Source organism: Salminus brasiliensis, chromosome 7 (genome assembly GCF_030463535.1).
Source record: "Salminus brasiliensis chromosome 7, fSalBra1.hap2, whole genome shotgun sequence".
Taxonomy (NCBI): Eukaryota; Metazoa; Chordata; class Actinopteri; order Characiformes; family Bryconidae; genus Salminus; species Salminus brasiliensis.
In genome coordinates this window covers 4,284,335-4,307,439 of record NC_132884.1, presented here as the reverse complement: position 1 = coordinate 4,307,439, position 23,105 = coordinate 4,284,335, and the positions used below count along the sequence as shown (strand labels likewise).

Sequence of the window (23,105 nt, the reverse complement as noted above, 5' to 3'; positions counted from 1 at the left end):
GCAGGCGCAGATATGGCCATATATCTATATATATATATAAGTATTTGGGAAAAGCTTAGGAATTCCTTAAAGACTGTAACAGCAAAGCCGCCTCAGACCCGTATGATCCGACAGCATGACAGTGCTGGGGACTCCACACACAACCAACAGGTGACACACTAGCCTACATAATTGCAGTGAACTTTACAATGATTTGAAACAAAGTAACCACATTGGCCTTATTACTGTGAAAAAAAGCCTTCCCTCCGTATCCGGAGCGGCACAGAGACCTTTCGCGTGACACTGACATTTTCAGCCTCGGAGCCGCCGTCGGATAATAAGAGCAAGCCGGTTATCTCATCACTGCGCGGTCCTTGCATCCTTATAGCTCTCTCCATCTGTCTCTCTCTCCCTCTCTCTCTTACACACAACTCTATCCATCATCTCACCCTCACAGTAACACACAGACACACTCTCCATCTTCATCACCATTACACACAGGACATCAAGGTCATGGCCATGATTCACCCATCAGCCCCTGCCCCCCTGCTACATTGCTGCCATCTCAGAACGAGTGAAGAGAGAGAAAGAGAGAGAGAGAGAGAGAGAGAGAGAGAGGAATACCATAACCTTTTTTGTGTCCAGGTTACAAATTCATGTTTAATATAGTTTATCGTAAAATAAACAGCTTAGTTATTCAATATAAATATATATTTAGAAATATTTTATGATCATTATTATTATTAAATTATTATTATTATTATTATTATTATTATTACATTTTAAGTGTTAAACAGGTTTTAAATATTGAAAATAATTTATTTCATACTAAATATTTGCCACAGAATAAGCATTTAACAACGTTTTATAAATTCATAATTAATAATGAAATTATATAAGTTAACAGAACTATGACAGGATCAGATATTATTTATTATTAAGCCATTTTTTGCTTTTTTGTCAACTCATGAAATTGACATGGCTGTAAATGGGTCCAGAAATGAGCGGTGCAAACAGTCCTCCATTGTGCTTATTGAAATGCATGGAATTTCAATGCCAGTAAACATTTGTGGACAAAAATTCAGTGTGACCCGCTGTTATTGATCTGTTTCGCTGTTATTGATCTGTTTTGCTGGATTTTAGGGATGGGGAAGCAGGTTAGATAACATGTGCTTTAAATATCAATAGAATTCATATGTATTTAACCCCTTAAACAGCCTATGGGCCGTCGATGGGCTGAAAGTGTAGCAGACGCTGTTCTCCAGAGCGACTTACAGAAGTGCTTCAGTGTTTACTCAGAAAATACCCTTAGGTAGTTTGTATTGGCTAGGATCCAAAAGATCCCTCTAAGCTTAGATACTACTCAATACAGAAGTCAGTATGGAGACCGCAATACTCAACACTACACTTTGCCCAAGTATCCGCTCAAGAATTGGGCCCAAGAAGACAGCGATCGTTGGACTCTGCAGTTCCGAAACCCAGGGAAGTTCGTTTTACCACTTCGGTGCCAGGACAGAAAAAAGCCTGTATGCTCATCTTCTATGGATCTTAAAGGACGAATATATGAATCACTTTAAATGAATCACTGTATATGAATTACTGTTTGAAATTATATATATATATATATATATATATATATATATATATATATATATATATATATATATATATATATATTGGATTAAGCATTGGTGATAACTGTGACCTCAAAGAGTTAACATGTTTAATGGTATAAGAGGCTGCGCTCTTGCAGTGCGTATCGCTGCTGACACGTGTTCAAACACGGCACTGATAGTACGAGCCAAGCGCACAGATCAAAGCCAAAGAGAAGACGACCCATATAAGCAGATTATGCGAGGACTTTAGAAGAAGTAAAAATACAACCAGGGAAGATCTAAAAACAAATGCTATTTGTCATGCAGGGTTTACTTTGCACTTGGCCTTGTAAAGCGTGATGTTTCAGATACTTTGACCTGATGTTTCAGATACTTGCTACGTGACCATGCAGTAAATTACAGCTTGCGATCACGACTCGTCCCAGCCAGACACCCACACCCACCCTGGCTGATACAGCTCTTCCCAGGCTTATTACATCCTGAAGGCTTATTCAGAAACTCAGCGGAAAACAATACGATATGAACTGGCTCACTCGTTTCTAAATGAAAGGAGTGAGGCCTGGAAGTCCATCAGTGGATTCTGGCCTCTTCTACGGCTTTACCGTTAATTGATCTTAGACCAGTTTGGTCAAATCAGTAGAGGGTCAGCTTGTGTCCTGTCTAAACTTGTATAAACTATCACTGAACAAAATACAAAACACAGAAGGACAGTAGACGTCCGAAAGTATGCTCGCGTAGTCAGCTACTCAGACTGTTGCTTGAAACTGTCAGGTCTGCATCATCACGCCCGCCCCCCGGGGGCGTCTATAGGTTTGGTCGTTCTAGCCATTTAGGGTTCAGCGGCTGGTTCCCCAGATCCCTCTCACCAGCTCTCTTAGCTCAGCTCCCATAGCCCCCCGGTCTCAGGTGTGCTTCTGTGTTCGTCCATTTTGGTTGTAGAGTTGACGTTGTTTTTCTATTTAGTCTCTTTAGTTGCTGCATTGTTTGCTTCGTTTACCCTATGTGTTGTACCCCTTTTTTGTTAATAAAAGTACTTGCATTGGATCCATCTCTGCGAGTGTTTATCCCTCTGTGTCTGACCTAATTAGCCATGACAAAAACAATCTTCTAATCTTTTAAGAGAGACTAATGTGAACTAATAGAGGCCAGTCCACAAGACAAGATAAAGAGCTGTCCTTGTTGAGTTCATTCAATAGAATGGGTAAATGTTGGCATATCATGTGCATATCTAGAACCTAAACCTAGCATATGTGGCTATATGTGCCTGCAGTAATAACATAAGGATATTGGGGACTGGGGGAAAGGGGTACACAAAGGATGGGAGGATATGGGGGACTAGGGAAAGGGGTACACCAAGGATGGGAGGATATGGGGACTTTGGGAAGAAGCACACTTGGGATGCCAGGATATGGGTGAGGGTACACCATGGACGGGAAGATATGGGAGACCGGGGTAAGAGGTAAACCAGGGATGGGGGGATATGGGGGACTGGGGAAAGGGTTACACCAGGGACGGGAGGATAAGGGGGACAGTGGGAAGGGGTACACGAAGGATAGGAGTATATGGGGGACTGGGGAAAGGGTTACACCAGGGACGGGAGTACACCAAGGACGGGAGGATATGGGGGACCAGGGGAAGGTGTACACCAGGGACGGGAGGATATGGAGGACTGTGGGAAGGGGTACACAATGGACGGAGGGATAGGGGAGACTGGGGGAAGGGGTACACCAGTGACGGGAGGATATGGGGGACTGGGGAAAGGGGTACACCAGGGATGGGAGGATATGGGGGACTAGGGAAAGGGGTACACCAAGGACGGGAGGATATGGCAGACTGTGAGAAGGGGTACACCAGGGATGGGGGAATATGGGAGACTGGGGGAAGGGGTACACCAGGGACGGGGGAATATGGGAGACTGGGGGAAGGGGTACACCAGGGATGGGAGGATATGGGGGACTAGGTAAAGGGGTACACCAAGGACGGGAGGATATGGGGGACTAGGGAAAGGGGTACACCAAGGACGGGAGGATATGGCGGACTGTGGGAAGGGGTACACCAGGGACGGGGGAATATGGGAGACTGGGGGAAGGGATACACCAGGGACGGGGGAATATGGGAGACTGGGGGAAGGGGTACACCAGGGATGGGGGGATATGGGAGACTGGGGGAAGGAGTATACCGGTCCTTTGATATAGCCAGTGTCAAAACTTTGTCTTTCTTTCTGTCATGCTTTCCTGTGCTTTATTCGGTTTTACCATGGCTGTGGTTTCTCCCAAAAACATTGCTGTTGTTTATGTTGCTGGTCTTGTTGCCATGGTGATCTGTCATTCCTCTGGCTTGTTTGTGTCTGGTGTTCGGTCTGGAACAAAGTTATGGAAATCGCAGTAGAATCATAGTCTTTTTGTGGAATTACCTTTTTCCTGTCTGTGTAGAGTGAGCAGCAATCAGACAGGAGATGGATGTGAGAAATTGAATTTGCCACATCACTGTAATCTCTTGACTGAATGCAATGCAGCAAAATTCGTTTTTCCTCTTCAGGAGGAGACTGTACCTCTATCTGTGATGCATTTAGCCTTCCATAGGCCGAGATTAGTCAGGACAGCTCTTTATCTTGTCTTGTGGACTGGCCTCTATTACCTTATCCCATGTGGCTCTAAATTTGGGGCTGTACGACAGGGTATCAAATCTGTCCGTCGGCTTCTGGACTAGCCGAGATGGAGTTGAACTGCTTCTCTCTTGCTTTTCATTCACTCTCTGTAAAGGTGACACATTTTACCCCTTTCCCACAAGTTGGCACAGTTCCCTGGGGTCTTAATGATATGTCTGTGACATGCTTTGGTCAAAATCATTCAAGAATCAGTGGCCTCCCAGTGGCTCAGCGGTCTGCTGACCTTACATCATAGCCTGGGGGCCAGTAGTTCGAATCCCAAGCCATGGCGCTTTGTCTTCAGCAGCCAGAGTCAGAGACAGCACAGTTGGCTGGGTAGATGGCGCTCTCTCCCCTCATAACTTTTAAAGAAAAGTTGGCCTACACAAGCGTCTGTTTGCTGGTGTGATGGAGCTGGGGACCCGGGCCTGTCCTCTGAGCGTGTCAGCTAACATTTACTCCACCTTGAGTTCATCTCTGGTGTACTCCTTCCCCCAGCCCCCAATATGCTCCCGTCCCTGGTGTAACCCTTTCCCCAGTCCCCCATATACACCCATCCTTCGTGTACCCCTTCCCCCAGTCCCTATATCCTCATGTTATCACTGCAGGCACATATAGCCACATATGCTAGGTTTAGGTTCTAGATATGCACATGACATGCCAACATTTACCCATTCTATTGAATGAACTCAGCCACTTTAAGTTGCAGTCATTGCTGACACAGATGTGCAAATGCACATACGTACAGCTTGTCTAGTCCCTATAAAGAAGTACTGCCAATAGAATAGGACTCATTGGGTCAGATAAACATTAACCTATTGGCACCTTGTCTAATGCCAAGCACTGGCTAGAGATGGGGCTATAAAGCCCCCCAGTATTGAGCTGTGGAGCAGTGAAGTGTGTTCTCTGAAATGGTCTAGAAATCCGATTAAGAAATCTAGCAAAGAGAGATGGATTTTAGCTCAATAATCAGATTTCAGAAACCCAATGAAGCTCAGTAAGTGGATTTCTACAGTTATCTGATTATTTAAGTGGTCATGTAAACAGCATAGTTTGATTTCTTAGGTCGGAGTAAGGTCTAGAAATACAATAAAGAAATCAAATTAAGAGAGCTGGATTAAAGTTCAGTAATCAGATTCCAGATATCCAGTAAAGCCCAGTAATCGGATTTCGGCATCTGATTATCCAAGAGGTCATGTAAACAGAATACTCTGTTTTCTTAGATCAAAGTAAGGTCCAGAAATCTGATGAAGAAATCCAATTAAGAGAGCTGGATTTTTTCTCAGTAATCAGATTTCTGCAGTTACCTGATAATGCAAGTGGTCGTATAAACAGCATGCTCTGATTTCTTAGATCGGAATAAGGTTTAAAAACCTGATGAAGAAATCCGATTAAGAGAGCTGTAGTTTAGCTCAGTGATCAAACTCCTGAAATCCAATGAAGCCCAGTAATCGGATTTCATACTCTGATTTCTTAGATAAATGTCCAGAAATCGGATGAATAAATCCAATAAAGAGAGCTGGATTTTTGCTTAGCAATCAGATTTCTGCAGTTATCTGATTATTTAAGTTGTCATGTAAACAGCATAGTTTGATTTCTTAGGTCAGAGTATGGTCTAGAAATACAATAAAGAAATCCAATTACGAGAGCTGGATTATAGTTCCGTAATCAGATTCCAAAAATCCAATGAAGCCCAGTAATCAGATTTTGGCAGTTATCTGATTATTTAAGTGATTGTATAAACAGCATACTCTGATTTCTTAGGTTAATGTAAGGTCCAGAATTCAGATAAAGAAATCCAATTAAGAGAGCTGGATTTTTGCTCAGTGATCAAACTCCTGAAATCCAATGAAGCCCAGTAATCAGATTTCTGCAGTTATCTGATTATTCAAGTGGTTGTATAAACAGCTTACTCTGATTTCTTAGATCGGAATAAGGTCTAAAAACCTGATGAAGAAATCTGATTAAGAGAGCTGGATTTTTTCTCAGTATTAGAATTCCAGAAATCGAATAAAGCTCAGTAATCAGATTTCTGCAGTTATCTGATAATTCAAGCAACCATGTAAACAGCATATTCCAGTTTCTTTGATCGGAGTCAGTTGTATTTCAACTTCTGGAAACTACAAGAAACTACAATTCCACATCAATCCATCCCCAAATAATTATACCAACAGAGCCACACTACGGTGGAAAGTTCCTTTTCAATTACTCAAACAAACTGTACCGCTGTATCCTCATCAAAGGTCTTTCAGCTGGGTTTAGGGGCAGGGGAGGGGCTCCTCAGGCAGAGATCAGACCGTAGATTAGACGCACTGATCAGAACGGGTTGGAGCTCTTGAGTGTGTGCATACAGATGAAAACACACCAAACAGTGCAGTGACAGAACACAAACGAAGCAAACCTCAAAGCCCAGGTGCCGAAGCAGACAGCAAACGAAGGCTAGGTGCTAATTGTGTCGACATAAGCTCGGCTCCTCCTAATGGCAGCATGATCTGCAGCTACAAAAGATCTACAGCTTTCTCATTCAGAAAGGAGCAAATTCACCGATTCAAAAAGGGAAAAAGGCCCAGGCTTTACAATAATGCCAACCCCCAAGCTGTGATAAATAAAGACAAAGGGCGAGTGTGAACACTAACACTGTGTTTTTCTTTTTTTTTTTTTTTTAAGGCTGAATCTCATTAATGATAAAACAAGCAATGCTGTCTTTAAAGGAACCAGATTGACACAAATAACATCTTCTTACTGTACAAAAGTACAGAATGACATTTGAATTCATTTTAAAACCCATTTTAACTCATTTTATGGGGCCTCATATACGCTATATTTTGACAAAAGTATTGGGACACCTACACATTCCACCTACAGCAGCTTTCTAAATCATTCTAAATCAATAATAATTAATATGTACTCGGTCCCCCTTTGCAGCTCTAACTGCAGCAGGTTTGGAGCTCTGCAGTTATTGAGTGAGCGTTGGAGACTTTCCTGCACTATGAGCTCTATGAGCTCGGCACTTCGGCCCCGACCCCGGCCTGTAACTTTACATGGTGTATTTCTAGACGCTGAGGCACCTGCTTATTCATTGTTCCTATTAAAAAAGAGCTTACCCTGCTTCCGTTGGAGTAACTGTCTCGGGAAGAATAAGGCTTTCTACTAGATTTTAAAGGAGCATTGCTGTCAGGATTTGATTGCATTCAGCAATGACCACGTTAGTGCTCAGGATGTTGGATGATCACCACCCCACCTCATCATCCCCAACACATCACTCAACTCATCCCAAAAGTACTGGATGGAGCACCACCATCCATCATTCCAGAGAACACAGTTCTTCCACTGCTCCACAGCTCAATGCTGGGGGGCTTTGTACCCCTCTAGTCCACATCTCTAGCATGGTGCCAATAGGTGCATGTTTATTATCCAAGTCCTATTCTATTGACAGTACATCTCTATAGGGACTAGACATCTGTGTCAGCAATGGATGCAACATCAAGGTAGCTGGATGCATTCATTATACAGGGTGTCCCCAAACATTTGGACATGTAGTGTAGCTGATAGAAATGTATTATTCACCCATTAGCATTTATGAGCATTCTGCTTGTATTAGCTACAGAGGTCTTAAAACTTTTTGTATGACTCTCCCTTACGGGTGGGTTGGGGGGGTGGGGGGTGAGGGGGGGTTGGGCTGGTTAAAGCATCATGCTCCAGGCCAACATTTTTGAAAGCTTACCAGCACAAATCCCACACAGTCCACAGACACCAGTAGCCCCAGGCTCCAACACACACACACCAAGTCAAAGCATACACTGTCTACTTACCGCCACTGTGCCGGCCATTTAACCCCAGAGTACCTCGGGGTAGGACTGACCTTGTGCTCTTTACTAGACTTTCTAAATATTAACTATGTGCTAATGGCAATTTTGGACACTGTATATTGTGCAGAAGGGTAAAATACATATACTCCCAGTGTTTATTAGGTTACTGTTGGCACGGCAACCACAGAAAAAAAAGGCAGGGAGGGGGCTTAATATTGATGAAAGCCAGCTAAAAAGAGAGGAGCAAGTTTTAATGAAATGGTGGGCTCAACTAGGAGACAAAGAAATTAGCATTTTTTAAATTTAGATTCATAATCAGGCTTTATTGAGCTCCGAGAGAAAGGCGAGGAGAAGTGGCGTATAAAGAGAGAAGGAGGGAGTTGGAAGGAAGGTGGGAGTTGTTTGGTAACACCTTTTTGAGGGGAACAGCACAAGCCAGCAACATAAGCGCTCATAAAGGCTTATTCCAACTAGGCTCAGGTGCCGTAGACGTCGCTTTGGTCTAATCCGAGGTCATTCGACCTCAGAAAGTGCTACGACAACCGAGGCTTGCCGGAATGAGCCTTTATAAGTGCTTATGTACACTATAGGACCGAATGTTTTTGCGGACACCCTGTCTAATGATGCGTTCAGGTACTTTCAGTTGCACCCATTGCTGACACAGATGTGCAAATGCACACATGCAGCTTGTCCAGTCCTTGTGGAGAAGCACTGCCAATAGATTAGAAGCTATTGGCACTGAATCCAATGCCAGGAGTGGGCTAGAGGGGTGTAAAGCCCTCCAGCATTGAGCTGTGGGGCAGTGGTACTACCATGTTCTCTGGATTGATGGATGGTGCTCTGTCCAATACTTTTGGGATGAGTTGGGGATGAAATGGGGTGGTGATCATCCAGCGAAAGAGCATGTGTCCAAATACTTTTGTCCAAATAGTGTAGGTTTATGTCCGTTGCCATGGAAGGGTTACGAATGCTCTCCTTTAATCCAGTGTACCCTTTTTTTTGTATCTATGTTTCCCCCTTCAATTTCTACACTCAGATGGAAGCTTCAGGACATTTGGGTTTGTTCATACTTGACTGGTGTGGAAGAGTCAGCATTATGTGGAGGTCATGGTGGAGGTCAAAGATCAGGAGTGCAGGTCTCAAAAGCGTTGCAGCACAACAATCATTATACAGGATCAGTTATGATGATAGTTATGTTAGATATGATGATAAGGATTGTCCTGCTGGAGCTAAGAAGAACCAGTGAGCCGGCAACAGGGTCATGGGCACCTAAGGCTCATTGATGTGATCCATGGAGGCCCAACCTCACAACTCACAGCACTTACAGGATCTGCTGCTAACGCTATTGGTGCCAGATGCCACAGGACACCTTCAGAGGTCTTGTGGAGTCCATGCCTCGAATGGTCTGGTCTGTTGTGGTGGCACAAGAGGGGTTCACTCAGTATGAGGCAGGTAGTACTAATGTTATGGCTGATCGGTGTCCAAATGAAGGCACCTCATGTACTGTAGGACCCATTTACAGGGCTCACATTTCTCCTACGGCCTTCGCATGGTAACCCTACCGTGTTCCTGGGAAATGTCGGCTGGGGTCAAACTCACAGAGTAAAGTTCTCCTCAGGGTAACATCGGTTGCGCAGTAGCCCCGCCCACAGCTGCACGCCGATGATGCCGAAGATGAAGAAGACGAAGAAGCAGAGCAAGAGCACGTTCCCCAGCATGGGCAGGGTGTCCAGCAGCAGGTTCACCAGAATCCGCATACCTGCACACACACAGTTACACACACACATGTTTGATTTAATACAATGTCATATTGTGGGTTAAACAGGTACATACACCATTTGGACAAAAGTATTGGGACACCTGCTCACTCATTATATCTTCTGAAATCAAGGGCATTAAAAAGAGTTTATCTAGCTTTTGTTGGAGTAACTGTCTCTACTGTCCAGGGAATACAACTTTCTACTAGATTTTGGAAGAGCATTGCTGTGAGGATTTGATTGCATTCAGCAACAAGGGCAAGTTTGTGAGATCAGGAGGTTGGACGATAACCAATCAACCTCATTTCCAACTACCCTACGCATCCCAAAAATACGAGATGAAGCACCAAGCATCATTCCAGAAGGCTTTATGCCCCTCTACCCCAGAGCTGGCATTAGGCAGCATGGTGCCAATAGGTTCATGGTTATCTGCTCCAGAGAGTCCTATTCTATTGGCACACCTGTGTCAGCAGTGGGTGCAACTGAACGGGTGTAGCTGAATGCATTCATTAACAGAGTTGTCCGCGAACATTTGCACATATAGGCTACATCTCATATGTACAGTCTTATGCAAAAGTTTGGACACCCTTGGTCAAATGACAAAAACACTCACTAAACATGGGCTCCCTTAAGCTGTTTGGTGAATCTACAGGTCTTAAATGAAAGTAATCAATGCCTACAAGGCTATGGGAAGGATCTAGGCCAATTGTGTTCAGCTTTTAGATTCTACAGTGCAGGAATTGGTTATTAAGAAAGGACAGTACAGGGGAAATGAGCCCTAGAAAACTGCACATTTTGAGGGAATAGCACATATGCTGGTAAGACAGGCAAATCCAAACCCTCAATATGACTGCCAAGGACCTTCATGAAGGTTTAGCTGAGCCGAGCGCGATGGTGCACGGTCAACCTGATGTAGAGCAGCACCATTTTGGTCCTAATCTCCCTATTGTTGAAATTCCAATGCAGCCAATGGCGGTCCAGCAAAACTAGGCATGTAGTTTTTTTTCAGATTTCTGACTATTTGACCATCGTCAGCATTACACATAAAACTCAAAAGACACATGTTGGTTCACCAATGATTTTGGAAAGTAAAGAAATGCCTGTATTTGTAATGTAGATGTTGTGGCTCCTGGTTCCATACACCACTATTCTCTACAGTCGGATATGTCACACCAAAATACAGTGACTGTCTTCTACATCTCAGGGTTTGAATTCAGGGTCAGAAATTCTTGAAAATCCTCTTTAAAAATGACTGTTAACATTAGCATCTGAAAACAGCTCCTGCTCCTTCTCATTTCCATTTATTGAATCATTGATTGATTCTATAGCCTGATTACTGCTTAAACCTCTGAACTGAGGGCAGCTGAGATGGCACAAATCGACAGACAGTTGTGAGTGTGTTAGTGAAATGGGTCCATGCCGCAGTTCCCACAGGCCCTCTACACTGCTTAATGTGTCTGGTCTTCTTTGGGTGTGCCATTAGGGCCGACGCGGCCGGTTACTCTGCTCCAAACAGCACAGATTAAGTGGCATTAAGCCATTAAGGGCATTAAGGCATTAAGGCTCTGGCTCTGTGGGCCTTTGCTGTCTGATCTGATAGATCGTCTCTGTAAACTGCCTGCTCATCTCCAGTCCGACACAGCAAAATCACCAGTGTGGTTGTTTTTTTGTACTTGCTGAATAAAATGTCCTAGGCCATGAGGTTTGACCATTAGACGTCCTGGCTGGACCATTCGAATGGACTTATGTAGGCCTCTCAATAGAATATTTAATATCTGAGGCACTTTGACAAGAGTCAGATTGTGATGGCATCTCCAAAACATCAGGCAGGTCTTGTGGGGTGTTCCTGTCACTGCAGTGGTGCAGTGCTTCAAGGTGGACGAGCGGTAAACCAGAGATCATAGGGTCATAGGCATGAGGGGGGGCCCACACAATTGTAGGTGGCCTACAGTACTTTATGAAAGTGAGAGTGGTAACTGTAGCCAGTTATGGAATACAGCACAGCAGTACTACAAAGCCCCCCAGCATTGGGCTATAGACCAGTGAAATGGCCATCTCAGGAGTGATGGATGGAGCTCCATACAATACCTTCGGGATGAGTTGGAGAGTCCATAGCTAAATTATCCAAGTCCAACATCAGTACCTGATCTTACTAATGCTCTTGTGGCTCCTTGTGTTCCTGCAATGTTCCAGCCTCTAGCTATCATATAACACTGGCTAAGCAGACGTCTACAAACTTTTGGACACCTACTGCATCTATTAGAAGCTGTTTCTATCCGGTGACTGCTTCCTGTGAAAGCTTTCATCCAGATGAATGTGTGATTTCTCAGCGCTGTGGTTGTGATCACTATCACTGAGGAATTCTCTTTTCTTTGCCCATGTTCTCTCATGAACACACGCGCTGTCAGTTATTCATAGCTGCCAGATGTCCCTGCATGAAGATAATGATGGGTGATTATTATCTCAGTGTTCTATAAAAATGAAACAATGCCACCCAACAAGACTTTGAGGAGGACGACGCTATATGTAGTGGGTTATTGTTGCGGATCTGTGTGTGCTTTGGGACTAAATGAAGAGAACTGGTGACTTGTGATAGTGCTATGGCCACATCGTTACCAGAGCATGATACATCCACCCCCATGCTTCACAGCTGGCAAGGTGTTTTTAAGGTGTATTTTGACTTCATCAGTCCACAAGACTTGTTTCCAAACCTCATCTGGCTTCTCTAGGTGTTCTGTAGCAAATCAACCATCAACCATAACATTAAAACCACTGACAAGTTCATGTGAATTACGTAGATTTTCTGGATACAATGGCAGCAAGTGGAACGCACATAATAGGCAGCGAGTGACAAAAGGTTCTGTGGCAGAAAATGACCTCTATAATGTATCATGTACCATTTCATGTGACCCTGCCTGATAAACGACGCAAGCCATGCCCTCAGAGCCTTAAGATTTAGGCCGCATACTTACTAGCTTTTAGATGTAAAGGGCCCAGGACCTCAGGAAGAATGGCTTGGGACTAACGCAGCAGTAGCAATGCTGGAGGAGGACTGGAGGCAAGGTTGTCGGCCAGCATGGTAACACTGTGGTAGCGAGGCTGGTTGCACCAAGAGGTTGCTAATGCCTCAGTAGGAATGTTCAGTTGACATGCAGTTGACACCAAGGAGACCCAACCTCAGCTTAGCTCCTCTCGGCAGCACAGATACTTGTTAGCTCCGTGGCTAACTGTAGTCCTCAGACCGCCAGCACTAGAAAAAAATGTCTCTTCTAGGCAAACAAGAGTCAGTCTATCACTCACTCAGCCAGTCAGTAAGCGGAATTGCCTCTTCTAGGCAGCCCACCAAATTTCCTTTCCGGCATTAGGCAGTGATGTCCTAAACAATGTCGATCTCGTAGCATTTTGTGGTTGAGTTTATAGAGTCATTTAACTTCAGAAAATTAGACGCCTGGCTCCATTCACCAGAATTAGGAAGAATTCTGACCCTGTAAGTTCCTCTAGAACGTTGAATTTCACACCAAACCACTCTGAATTCATCTGGTGTTTTCATCTGGTGGTCCACTAAGAATTACCTTAACCTCTTATTTATTTACTTAATGTCCTTATGACTTATTAATCAGGAACTATTATGAGTAAATCAGTTAATAATGATGAATTAAAAACTTTATAAGCTTTAAAAATGCATCTCAGTGCCTATAAATAAAGGTCTGCTAGAAGAAGTCACAGCTAAGAATGGCGCATTAATCCAAAACTGGGATAAATATTTGTGATTCATAGGGAAAGTGGATGCAAAGCAGGGTATTCAAAGTTCTAATGCATTTTTATCCAATAGACGGGTAATCCATCAAAAAAAATGCTTAACTGCAGTTTTGGGAGCATCTGAATTTTGATGGAAGTCAAATGTGGTCACTTAGGAGGGGGCGGAGGTATATGTGAATTATTATATATTCTGAGTAACTATCTAGAGCCTCAATCTACTAGATTTTGGAGCACTGCTGTGAGGATTTGATTATATCCAGCGAGAAGAGCATTCAATAACTCACCACCCAACCACATGCCCAACTCCCCGACTCATCCCAAAAGTATTGGGTGGAACACAGCTCAATGCTGAGGGCTTTATGCCCCTCTAGCCCATGCCTGGCATTAGGCATGCATGTTTATCTGCTCCAGAGAGTTCTATCCTATTCTATAGACAAGTGGTGTGTGCATGTGTGTGTGTGTGTTCATTTGCACATCTGTTTTAGCAATGGATGCAACTTAGAAGGAGTGTCCACAAACATTTGGACATTTAGTGTAAATACACTGTACGTGACTGCCACCGCAACTGTTGGCGTTGGCCGTGACTGGCTGAGCCCAGGCAAACCAGTGTGCTAACCAGCTGGGGAGTTATACAGCACACAACACAGCCTCACAGCCAGGTTTCAACCCCTAACCAGCTATCTGATGCACCCCTGTGGGCCACTCAGGAGCCACCTAGGGTCTGAGAGTGGAGGAATGGAGGAGAATGGTGGCTGTCTACACACCACACTGCAGCCTGTCAGATCCGGGGAACATAATAACACAGAGGATGATTATCGTAACCTCACTGCACCCTGGGCTGTTATTTCCTTCCCCATGCAATTTCAAAAATGAGCCAGATCTGGTCTGGATAGGCATCTGGGTCTGGAGGCCCGTATAGCGAGCAGGATGCACTTACTTATCTTCTGATGTATTGCTTTTGGTTCTGTGCACCTGTGACAAGTTCATCTACTGAATTGGCCAGGGATGTAAACGAGTTAGTGGATACATGCAGTACTTGCCTTGAGGAGAAGCTGCTTAAGTTCTTTATTCTAACTTATAGCTGATCTGAAAGATCAGTTTAGACTTTTATAATATGCAAATTAATCAGGAATTTTGCAGCCTTTTTTTAATTGATCATTATCTTTTCTAATTTGGTACTGTCAATTAACCAACCTCCTAGAACTAGCAATGCTCCAAAGAGCATAAGGATCCCCCCAGCCATCGCCTCTTTTTGGCCTACTGTGCTCTCTCAGGCTCCGGCTGCTGATGGCAAAGCAGCATGGCTTAAGATTCAAGCTCTCGACCCCCAGGCCTTGGAGGTAGTTGGCAGTTGTTCTTTGCATTGAGCCCAAATTGGAAGATAGCAATGGTCATTGCAACGTAAGGGTGTAAGACAGGGTCCATTGTGTCTATGGGTCCATGTCCATGATGGGTCAGAGCTGTTTTAGCTGTATGAGGGGGGTCTACACAATATTGTGCAGGTTCTACTCGGATATAAACGTATGTAATAAGAAGTAGAGTCCCGCTGAACAGTTTGGGATATCCAAGTTCCATTTAATACAGTGGAACAAACAGACTGGCTGGAGATCAGTTCTCTGAGAAGCTGATCACGCTGGCTCTGGAGCCCTTATCTAGGCCAGGCATTCAGTGTAGTCCAAATAGCACTAAGATGCTCTGCAGGGGCCCGTTTTGAAGCTTTGTCTTTCCAATGTGGTCCTTTGGGACCAGATCCTTATCAAAGGCTCTGTCCAGGACCGTGATGGTTAGCCAACAGCAATAGCTGGAAAGCATTGCTTGTTGTCAAGGTAACGCCCCTGCCATCATTTGGGAAAAATTGCCATGAATGTGCTTGAAATGAACCAAGTGTGTACATTTGTAAACAGTGTGGTAACGGAGTTGTAGTTGGAGAGTCCAGGTTCAGATCTGTAGACGTTCGTCTAACAGAAGATCATCTAACAGCTCTAATACAGACCACCTCACCACCCTCAGCCAGCTGATATAGACCTGCTGCTGCTGCTGACACCAGTCTGAAACTTCAGCTTTACTGGGTTAGGGCCAGGATAAGGGTTAGGATTAGATTTTGGGCTGAGGTTATGGTTAGGACTAGGGCCAGTATGTGGGTTAGGATTAGGTTTTGAGTTAAGGTTAAGGTTATGATTAGGGCCAGGATGAAGGTTAGGATTATGGTTTGGGTTGAGGTTAAGGTTAGGATAATGTTTTGGGTTGAGGTTAAGGTAAGGATTAGGGCCAGGATGAAGGTTAGGATTATGGTTTGGGTTGAGGTTAAGGTTAGGATAATGTTTTGGGTTGAGGTTAAGGTAAGGATTAGGGCCAGGATGAGGGTTAGGATTATATTTTGGGTTGAGGTTAAGGTTTGGATTAGGACCAGGATGAGGGTTAAGATTATGGTTTGGGTTGAGGTTAAGGTTTGGATTAGGGCCAGGATGAGGGTTAGGATTAGGTTTTGGGCTGAGGTTAAGGTTTGGATTAGGGCCAGGATGAGGGTTAGGATTAGGTTTTGGGCTGAGGTTAAGGTTAGGATTAGGTTTTGAGTTAAGGTTAAGGTTAGGACTAGGGCCAGGATGAGGGTTAGGATTATGGTTTGAATTGAGGATAGGGTAAGAATTAGGGCCAGGATGAGGGTTAGGATTATGGTTTGGGTTGAGGTTAAGGTTAGGATTAGGACCAGGATGAGGGTTAAGATTATGGTTTGGGTTGAGGTTAAGGTTAGGATAATGTTTTAGGTTAAGATTAAGGTTAGGATTAGGGCCAGGATGAGGGTTAGGATTATGGTTTGAATTGAGGATAGGGTAAGAATTAGGACCAGGATGAGGGTTAGGATTATGTTTTGGGTTGAGGATAGGGTAAGAATTAGGACCAGGATGAGGGTAAGGATTATGTTTTGGGTTGAGGTTAAGGTTAGGATTAGGGCCAGGATGAGGTTTAGGATTAGGGTTTGGGTTGAGGTTAAGGTTAGGATTAGGGCCAGGATGAGGTTTAGGATTAGGGTTTGGGTTGAGGTTAAGGTTAGGATTAGGGCCAGGATGAGAGTTAGGATTAAGGTTTGGGTTGAGGTTAAGGTTAGGATTAGGGCCAGAATGAGGGTTAGGATTAGGGTTTGGGTTGAGGTTAAGGTTAGGATTAGGGCCAGGATGAGGGTTAGGATTAAGGTTTGGGTTGAGGTTAAGGTTACGATTAGGGTCAGGGTTAAGCCTAGGTTTTGGGTAACCTCAGTGTATTCAGAAGCTTCACTGCTGCTACTGCACTGACAAGCCGTTGATGTGTTGCACCACTCTGTTAAGAGTAAGAGTATTAATAATCTACACCAAACCACTCCAACTAAAGTGGTACCCAAATATGACCTTAATGGAAGAGCCACCAGGAGAAAACCTTTCCTGCATCCTGAAAATTCTATTTCATATGTTTTCAAAGGAAAGTCAACAAGAACTGACCTAACAGAACTGCGTAACATGGGTCTGAATCCATCATGGGTCCGTTATTTATTTATTAAATTATTCTATTTTATACAAAAATATTGTATACAAGAAATATTGGAACTAGTTTAGATGAATATTTGTTTAGTAGAGTTCTCTTGCATATGGCTGCATGGCTTCACCGGGCCTTTACCAGACCACACGGCTCACAGCTTAAGATTCCAGCTTTGCCAGGCTGTCTCATGCAGTCCAAAAACGGTGATTGGAAGGCATGCAACGGCTGCTGTCAGAAAATTGGCTTTAATAAAAGAGCCGATTGCTTCTTTTATAAGCGTCTAAATAAAGCAGGCAGAATTACAGCTTCCGCGGCGCTGCAGCAGATTCCTCCGTGCTATAAACCATTACAGCTCATCTCACTGCGGCCTCGCTAATGAAAGTGTGCTCCTGAAACTTTTGGACAGGACTGAAGCAGAACTTTCCAGGTCCGCCTTCAGTAGATAATTCTGCTGCTGCTGCTGCTGCTGCTGGTGGTGTTGTTGTTGGGGTGGGTGTGCTTGTAGAGGTACAGGCACTTGTGTGTGCAGTATTACAGCATCATGCTAATGGCCAGATCTTGGCAATGGCAGCTGTGGCTCTGCTGGGTTTTGATTAGCACTGAGTTTCAGACCTGGTAAACATGTGCACGGTGGTCAGCCTCCAGCTTGGACACGGCGGGGTTGTGTGCTGTTTCTTTCACGGTTCTGACTAATCTCCCGGGGAATATGCACATAAAGGAAATGCGGATTGGAAAATATGTGCATAATATTGTCAGTTAATCCTTAAAGCCCCAAGCCATTCCTGGGCACATTTTGCCACCTTCACATTTAAGCCCGTAATGCACTTATTTATGAGGGCAGTATGTAAGTGCGGCATTTCTATAGAACCTGCAAAACCTAGTTAGATTTGAGGAACACAGACACGTCTCAGTAAAACACACCATTAATGAGATTTATGAGAATTAATACAAATAAAAAAAACTGAACATTTCATTTGTTCAAGCAAAAATGACAAATAAAGCTGTTGCTAAGTGGTTGCTATGGTATGTCAAGTGATTTCCATAGGTTTGCTAGGTGGTTGCTACGTATATTTTTAAATGTGGTTACTAGATAGATAAGACCAGCAAACAGACAGACAGCTAGATAACAAGCTAGATAGCTAGATGCTATTGCTAAGTGGTTGCTATGGCATAACAGGCCATTTGTACAGGGTTGCTAAGCGGTTGCTATGGTATAACAAGCCATTTTTATAGTTTCAACTGTTGCTAAGCAGTCGCTATGCTGTCCCAAATTGTTGATGCACAGTTGCTATGTTGTTGCTTAGCCGTTGCTATAGTGTCCTAAAGTAGTTGCTAAGATGTTGCTAGATGGTTTTTTATAGTTGCTACTTTACATCTGTTGGTTACTAGTGTACTGCTATATGGTTGCTATGTAGTTGCTAGGCCATTGCTGAGCTAGTCAATGGGTTTGCTATGCTGTTGCTATGCAGATGCTATGGTGCCCTAGGTAGTTGCTAAGAAGCTGCTAGGTGATTTCTTAGTTTCTATGTCATATCTGTTGGTTACTAGGGTGCTGCTATATAATTGCAATGTAGTTGGTAAGCTGTTTATATGCTGGCCAAAGGGGTTGCTACACTGGTGCTGAGCAGTTGCTATGGTGTCCTAAAGTAGTTGCTGAGATGTTGCTAGGTGGTTTCTTAGTTGCTATATCATATCTGATGGTTATTAGGGTCTTACTATGAGGTTGCGATGTAGTTGCTGGGCAGTTGCTATTCTGTTCCGAGGGGTTGCTATGCTGTTGCTGGGATAGTATCCCAGATGGTTGCTAGTATCCTACATAAAGGTTGCTGCTACAGAATTTGCAGATGGAAACGGCGGTTGCCTACGTTCTTTAATGGATGCTCAACCTCTCAACGTCTGCTAAGAATGACCGTGGTCAGGAGTATTTAGCACCAAATACAAGACAAGTCTAACATTTGACTAAAACTGCTGCTCCTGGAAAAGTCTCAAATATAAAAAACTTGTCCGCTCTCCTCCATCTGGCTGGAGCTCTGAGTTAATGGACTTACATATGAACTCCACTCTTTTACAGCCCTAAAAATACCTTCCCTTAATGGTCCATAAGTACTGGAGAATATAATAGAAGTGCAGGAGCAGTGTGTCCTTCTCTACGCGGCATGCCTAACACACACCAGCACCGGGTGCACTCCTTCAATTGATAAGTGATCTTCTCTGGAAAGACCTTGATGGCGTTGCTATCACCCAAAGCAGGTAATGTTTACAGCTGAATGGTAGGCTGGAGTACTGTGAAGCAGTGTGAATACACATCCTTTAGACAATTATTATGCAGCAGGAATGCAGGGTTTCATCTCTTCTACGGAGCATCAGTCGGCCTCCTCTCGCTTTTCTTATCTTTTCTAAACTGTGAAACATGTAGAACATTGAAAAATGACTATTTTAGAAATGGCATCAAACATGTATTAACTGCCTGAGGAAACCTGGTTGGGAAACTGCTCTACAGACAGGTTGCTTGGTTACGTTGTCCTCCAGTCAGTCTGCATGAGACATCTCTCCATGCCTGTTCCTCCACCACCATCTTCTCAACCCCATCTCCACAATGCCCCATACTTCGCCCCATCTCCTTAATATTTAATTCCTCCATGTTCTCAATGCCCCATTCCTCCACCTTATCTCCTCAAAGCTCCATTCCTCCACCCCATCTCCTCAATGCCGTTACATCATCTCATCTCCCAAATGCCCCATTCCTCCACCCCATCTTCTTAATGCCCCATTCCTCCACCCCATCTCCTCAACGCCCTGTTACGTCATCCCATCTCCCTAATGCCCCATTCCTCCACCACCATCTCCTTAATGCCCCATTCCTCCACCCCATCTCCTCAACGCCCTGTTACGTCATCCCATCTCCCTAATGTACCACTTCTCTCCCTATCTCCTCAATGCCCCATTCCTCCACCCCATCTCCTCATTGCCCTGTTACGTCATCCCATCTCCCTAATGTACCATTTCTCTCCCTATCTCCTCAATGCCCCATTTCTCCACCCCATTTCCACATCTTCTCAACAGCCCATTCCTCCACCCCATCTCCTCAACGCCCTGTTATGTCATCCCATCTCCCTAATGTACCATTCCTCCACCCCATCTTCTCAATGCCCCATCTCCTTAACACCCTGTTACGTCATCCCATCTCCCTAATGTACCATTCCTCCACCACCATCTTCTCAATGCCCTATTCCTCCACCCCATCTCCTCAACGCCCTGTTACGTCATCCCATCTCCCTTATGCCCCATTCCTCCACCACCATCTCCTTAATGCCCTATTACTCAATCCCATATCTTCTACAGGCCATTACTCCACCACATTTCCCCAATGCCCCATTCCTCCATCACCGCCTCCTCAATGCCCCAATACTCCACCCCTGTCTCAATTTATTAGTCTGGAAAACCATGGTTGACTCAACTCGACTCAGCTGAATATGTCGTGTTTTTGTAAGTGGATGGCTTTTTCACCTCTCTTGTAGAGTTTTCTACAGTTAACAACAGCAGGCACCTCGGCCTCGGCCTGGCTTGTTGTACAGTGACCCCGTCCTCTTTTAGCATTTGGTAAACAGGTCTTCTTTCTTTTCTGATCTTTTTTTATCTTTATTTTTTTATTTTTTATAGTTTTGTTACAAACAAGTCATTTCTTAGTTTGGCAGGAAGGTCCAGTGAGGTCACCCAACCCAGCCTGTGTTTAGTTTGGCTATCTCACTGCTTTGGATCTCCGGCTCTAAAGAAACTCTTCCAATTATTCTGTAGCTGTGCCGCCTCTGCCCATGTGGTGATACAGACAGCCTTCACTTTTGCTCTCTGACTCATTCTGTCCACCTCTCACTCTTTCTGCTTGTCCATCCATGCGTTTATCCACCACATATAGAGCGTCTATCTCCACTATGTGTCCAAATGTTTGTGGACATCCCTAATGAATGCATTCAGCTACTTTAAGTTGCACCCATTGCTGGCACATACATGCACATACACATAAACATAGCTTGTCTAGCCCTTGTAGAGATGCATTGCCAATAGAATAGGACTCTTGTGCAGTTAAGAGCAAAACTATCGGCACCATGCCTAATGTCTATATAAAGCCCCCCAGCATTGAGCTGTCGAACTGTGTTCTCTGGAATGATGGATGGTGGTGCTCCATCCAGTACTTTCGGGATGAGTTGGGGAGTTGGGGATGAGGTGGGGTGGTGACAATCCAAAATCCTGAGCTCACTAATGCTCTAGTCACAAAGCAGTCAGATTCTAGATTCCCTAGAACAGTAAAAAAGCAACAAAAGCAGGATCAGCTCTTTTTAATATCCGTGATTACAAAAGAAGCAATGAATGAGAAGGTGTCCCAATACTTTTGTCTATTTATCTATGTATCAATTTATCTATATTCATACATGATATGTGTTATATTGTATCCTACTCATTCTCTTTCCTTCCTTTTCCTTCTCTCCCTCTCCCTCTCTACCAGAGAGTATACCATTTAGTAGTAGCAGTAGGAACTGACTGAAAGGTGAGGTATGGGGGCCACACAGGTGATAAATCTAAATATTAAGTGTGTACACATTACCCAGTGCACATTACTATTATTTGTGAAGCCTGCGGGAGGTAGCTGTATTGAATTTACTGTTCCACCGATAGCAGGTCATTACAACTGAATGCCATTTAATTGTGTAGCGCGAGAGGGAACGACACGAGCGTGGTGCGGAAAAAGGGCTCTGCATCAAATGAGGTAAAACGTTATGAGTGTAACACTGATTAAGATGCATGTGATGTATTAAGAAAAGCACTCAACATTATTATCGAAGTCTCTCTCTCTCTCCCTCTCCCTCTTTCTCTCTTTTTTAAGCACTGATTTTGACCGTGAAAATGTCTAAAGGTTACACAGTGGATTCAAACCCCAAGATTTGAAAGCACTGAATTTTGAGAGGAGGAACATGCCCCCCCTAAAGCCCCTCCTCCTCCCAGGCTAACGTCTTCTAATGTCCTCCTCTACCTTCCGTGTTCAAAGCAAGGTTTCGGCCCCCCACCATCCCGTCTCCTCCCTTTTCACAAACTCAGTTTAAGGGAGGTGAGGGGGTGGACAGATCTGTATTTGATGGTAAGGTTATGGTGAAGGTTATGTCACGAGCTACCTGGTCTCATGCGACCGAGTGCTATGGCAACCGAATCTCGAAAGGGTGGAGAGGGATGCACAGCTAAGTGTTGCCTGGATTCCGATTGAAGGGTTTTTAGATGAAAGGGTAAAAAATGTCGATTAAGTGTGTTTATGGTGGATTCAGTAATAGCTAATAGTTAGCTCTCGGTTCATTGGACAGCTAGCTTTAGTTAATATGCTGGCTGAGTCATGCAAAGGTGCGCTATGTCGCAGTTCTTGCAACAAGTGGTCCAGTGGTCAGCCATGTTCGTCAAACCCCTTATAAAAGATGCAGCGATGCTGATGCTAATGCTAATGTTAACTCTGGTAACTGTTGTTAGTTAACTACATTTCCCACAATGCTGCATTGCTAATTGCTTCGCACAGTTGCAGCTGTGGGAGCCTATTTTGACTTAACTGTAGCTGAGCGTACGTTTCAGCCAGTGTGGTCTATTAGTACCGTGGTTACGTTTCAGGCATGATACCAGGTCGGTGGTGAGATAAATTAATTAATAATAATTTTAGAATTTTAGAAAAGCAGGGCAACCTACCTTGATTTACACAGATTACAGGTGTCAACATGTTTAAGCCGTGTTTTAGAGACATGCTTTTTTGCTGGGGGAAGCAGATAGGTTATTTGAACTAGGCAAATCCTACTGATTGGACCATACTACCAAAAGGGTTAAGTGCAGACGAGAGCCACGGAAGACCAGATGGAAGGCGATCATCAATCTGCTTTTAGCTGGAGCTAGATATTATTAGTTCTTTACATGTGTGCCAGAGTAAATACGAGTGTAAGAGCGAGGAAGAGTGAGATGAAGACCTTCTTTTCTTAGAAAGATGGGAATGTGGGTAGAAAGA

General features: G+C 44.1%; 1 protein-coding gene across 1 annotated transcript in view; it reads right to left on the bottom strand.

Moving 5' to 3' along the window:
- The window catches only part of cacna1ib (calcium voltage-gated channel subunit alpha1 Ib), a 144,601-nt gene that overhangs the window by 97,736 nt on the left and 23,760 nt on the right, over positions 1-23,105 (bottom strand). The window contains exon 4 of the mRNA XM_072683504.1: positions 9,651-9,810. Within this exon, the coding sequence (XP_072539605.1) occupies positions 9,651-9,810 (160 nt within the window). The remainder of the gene's footprint in view (positions 1-9,650; positions 9,811-23,105) is intronic.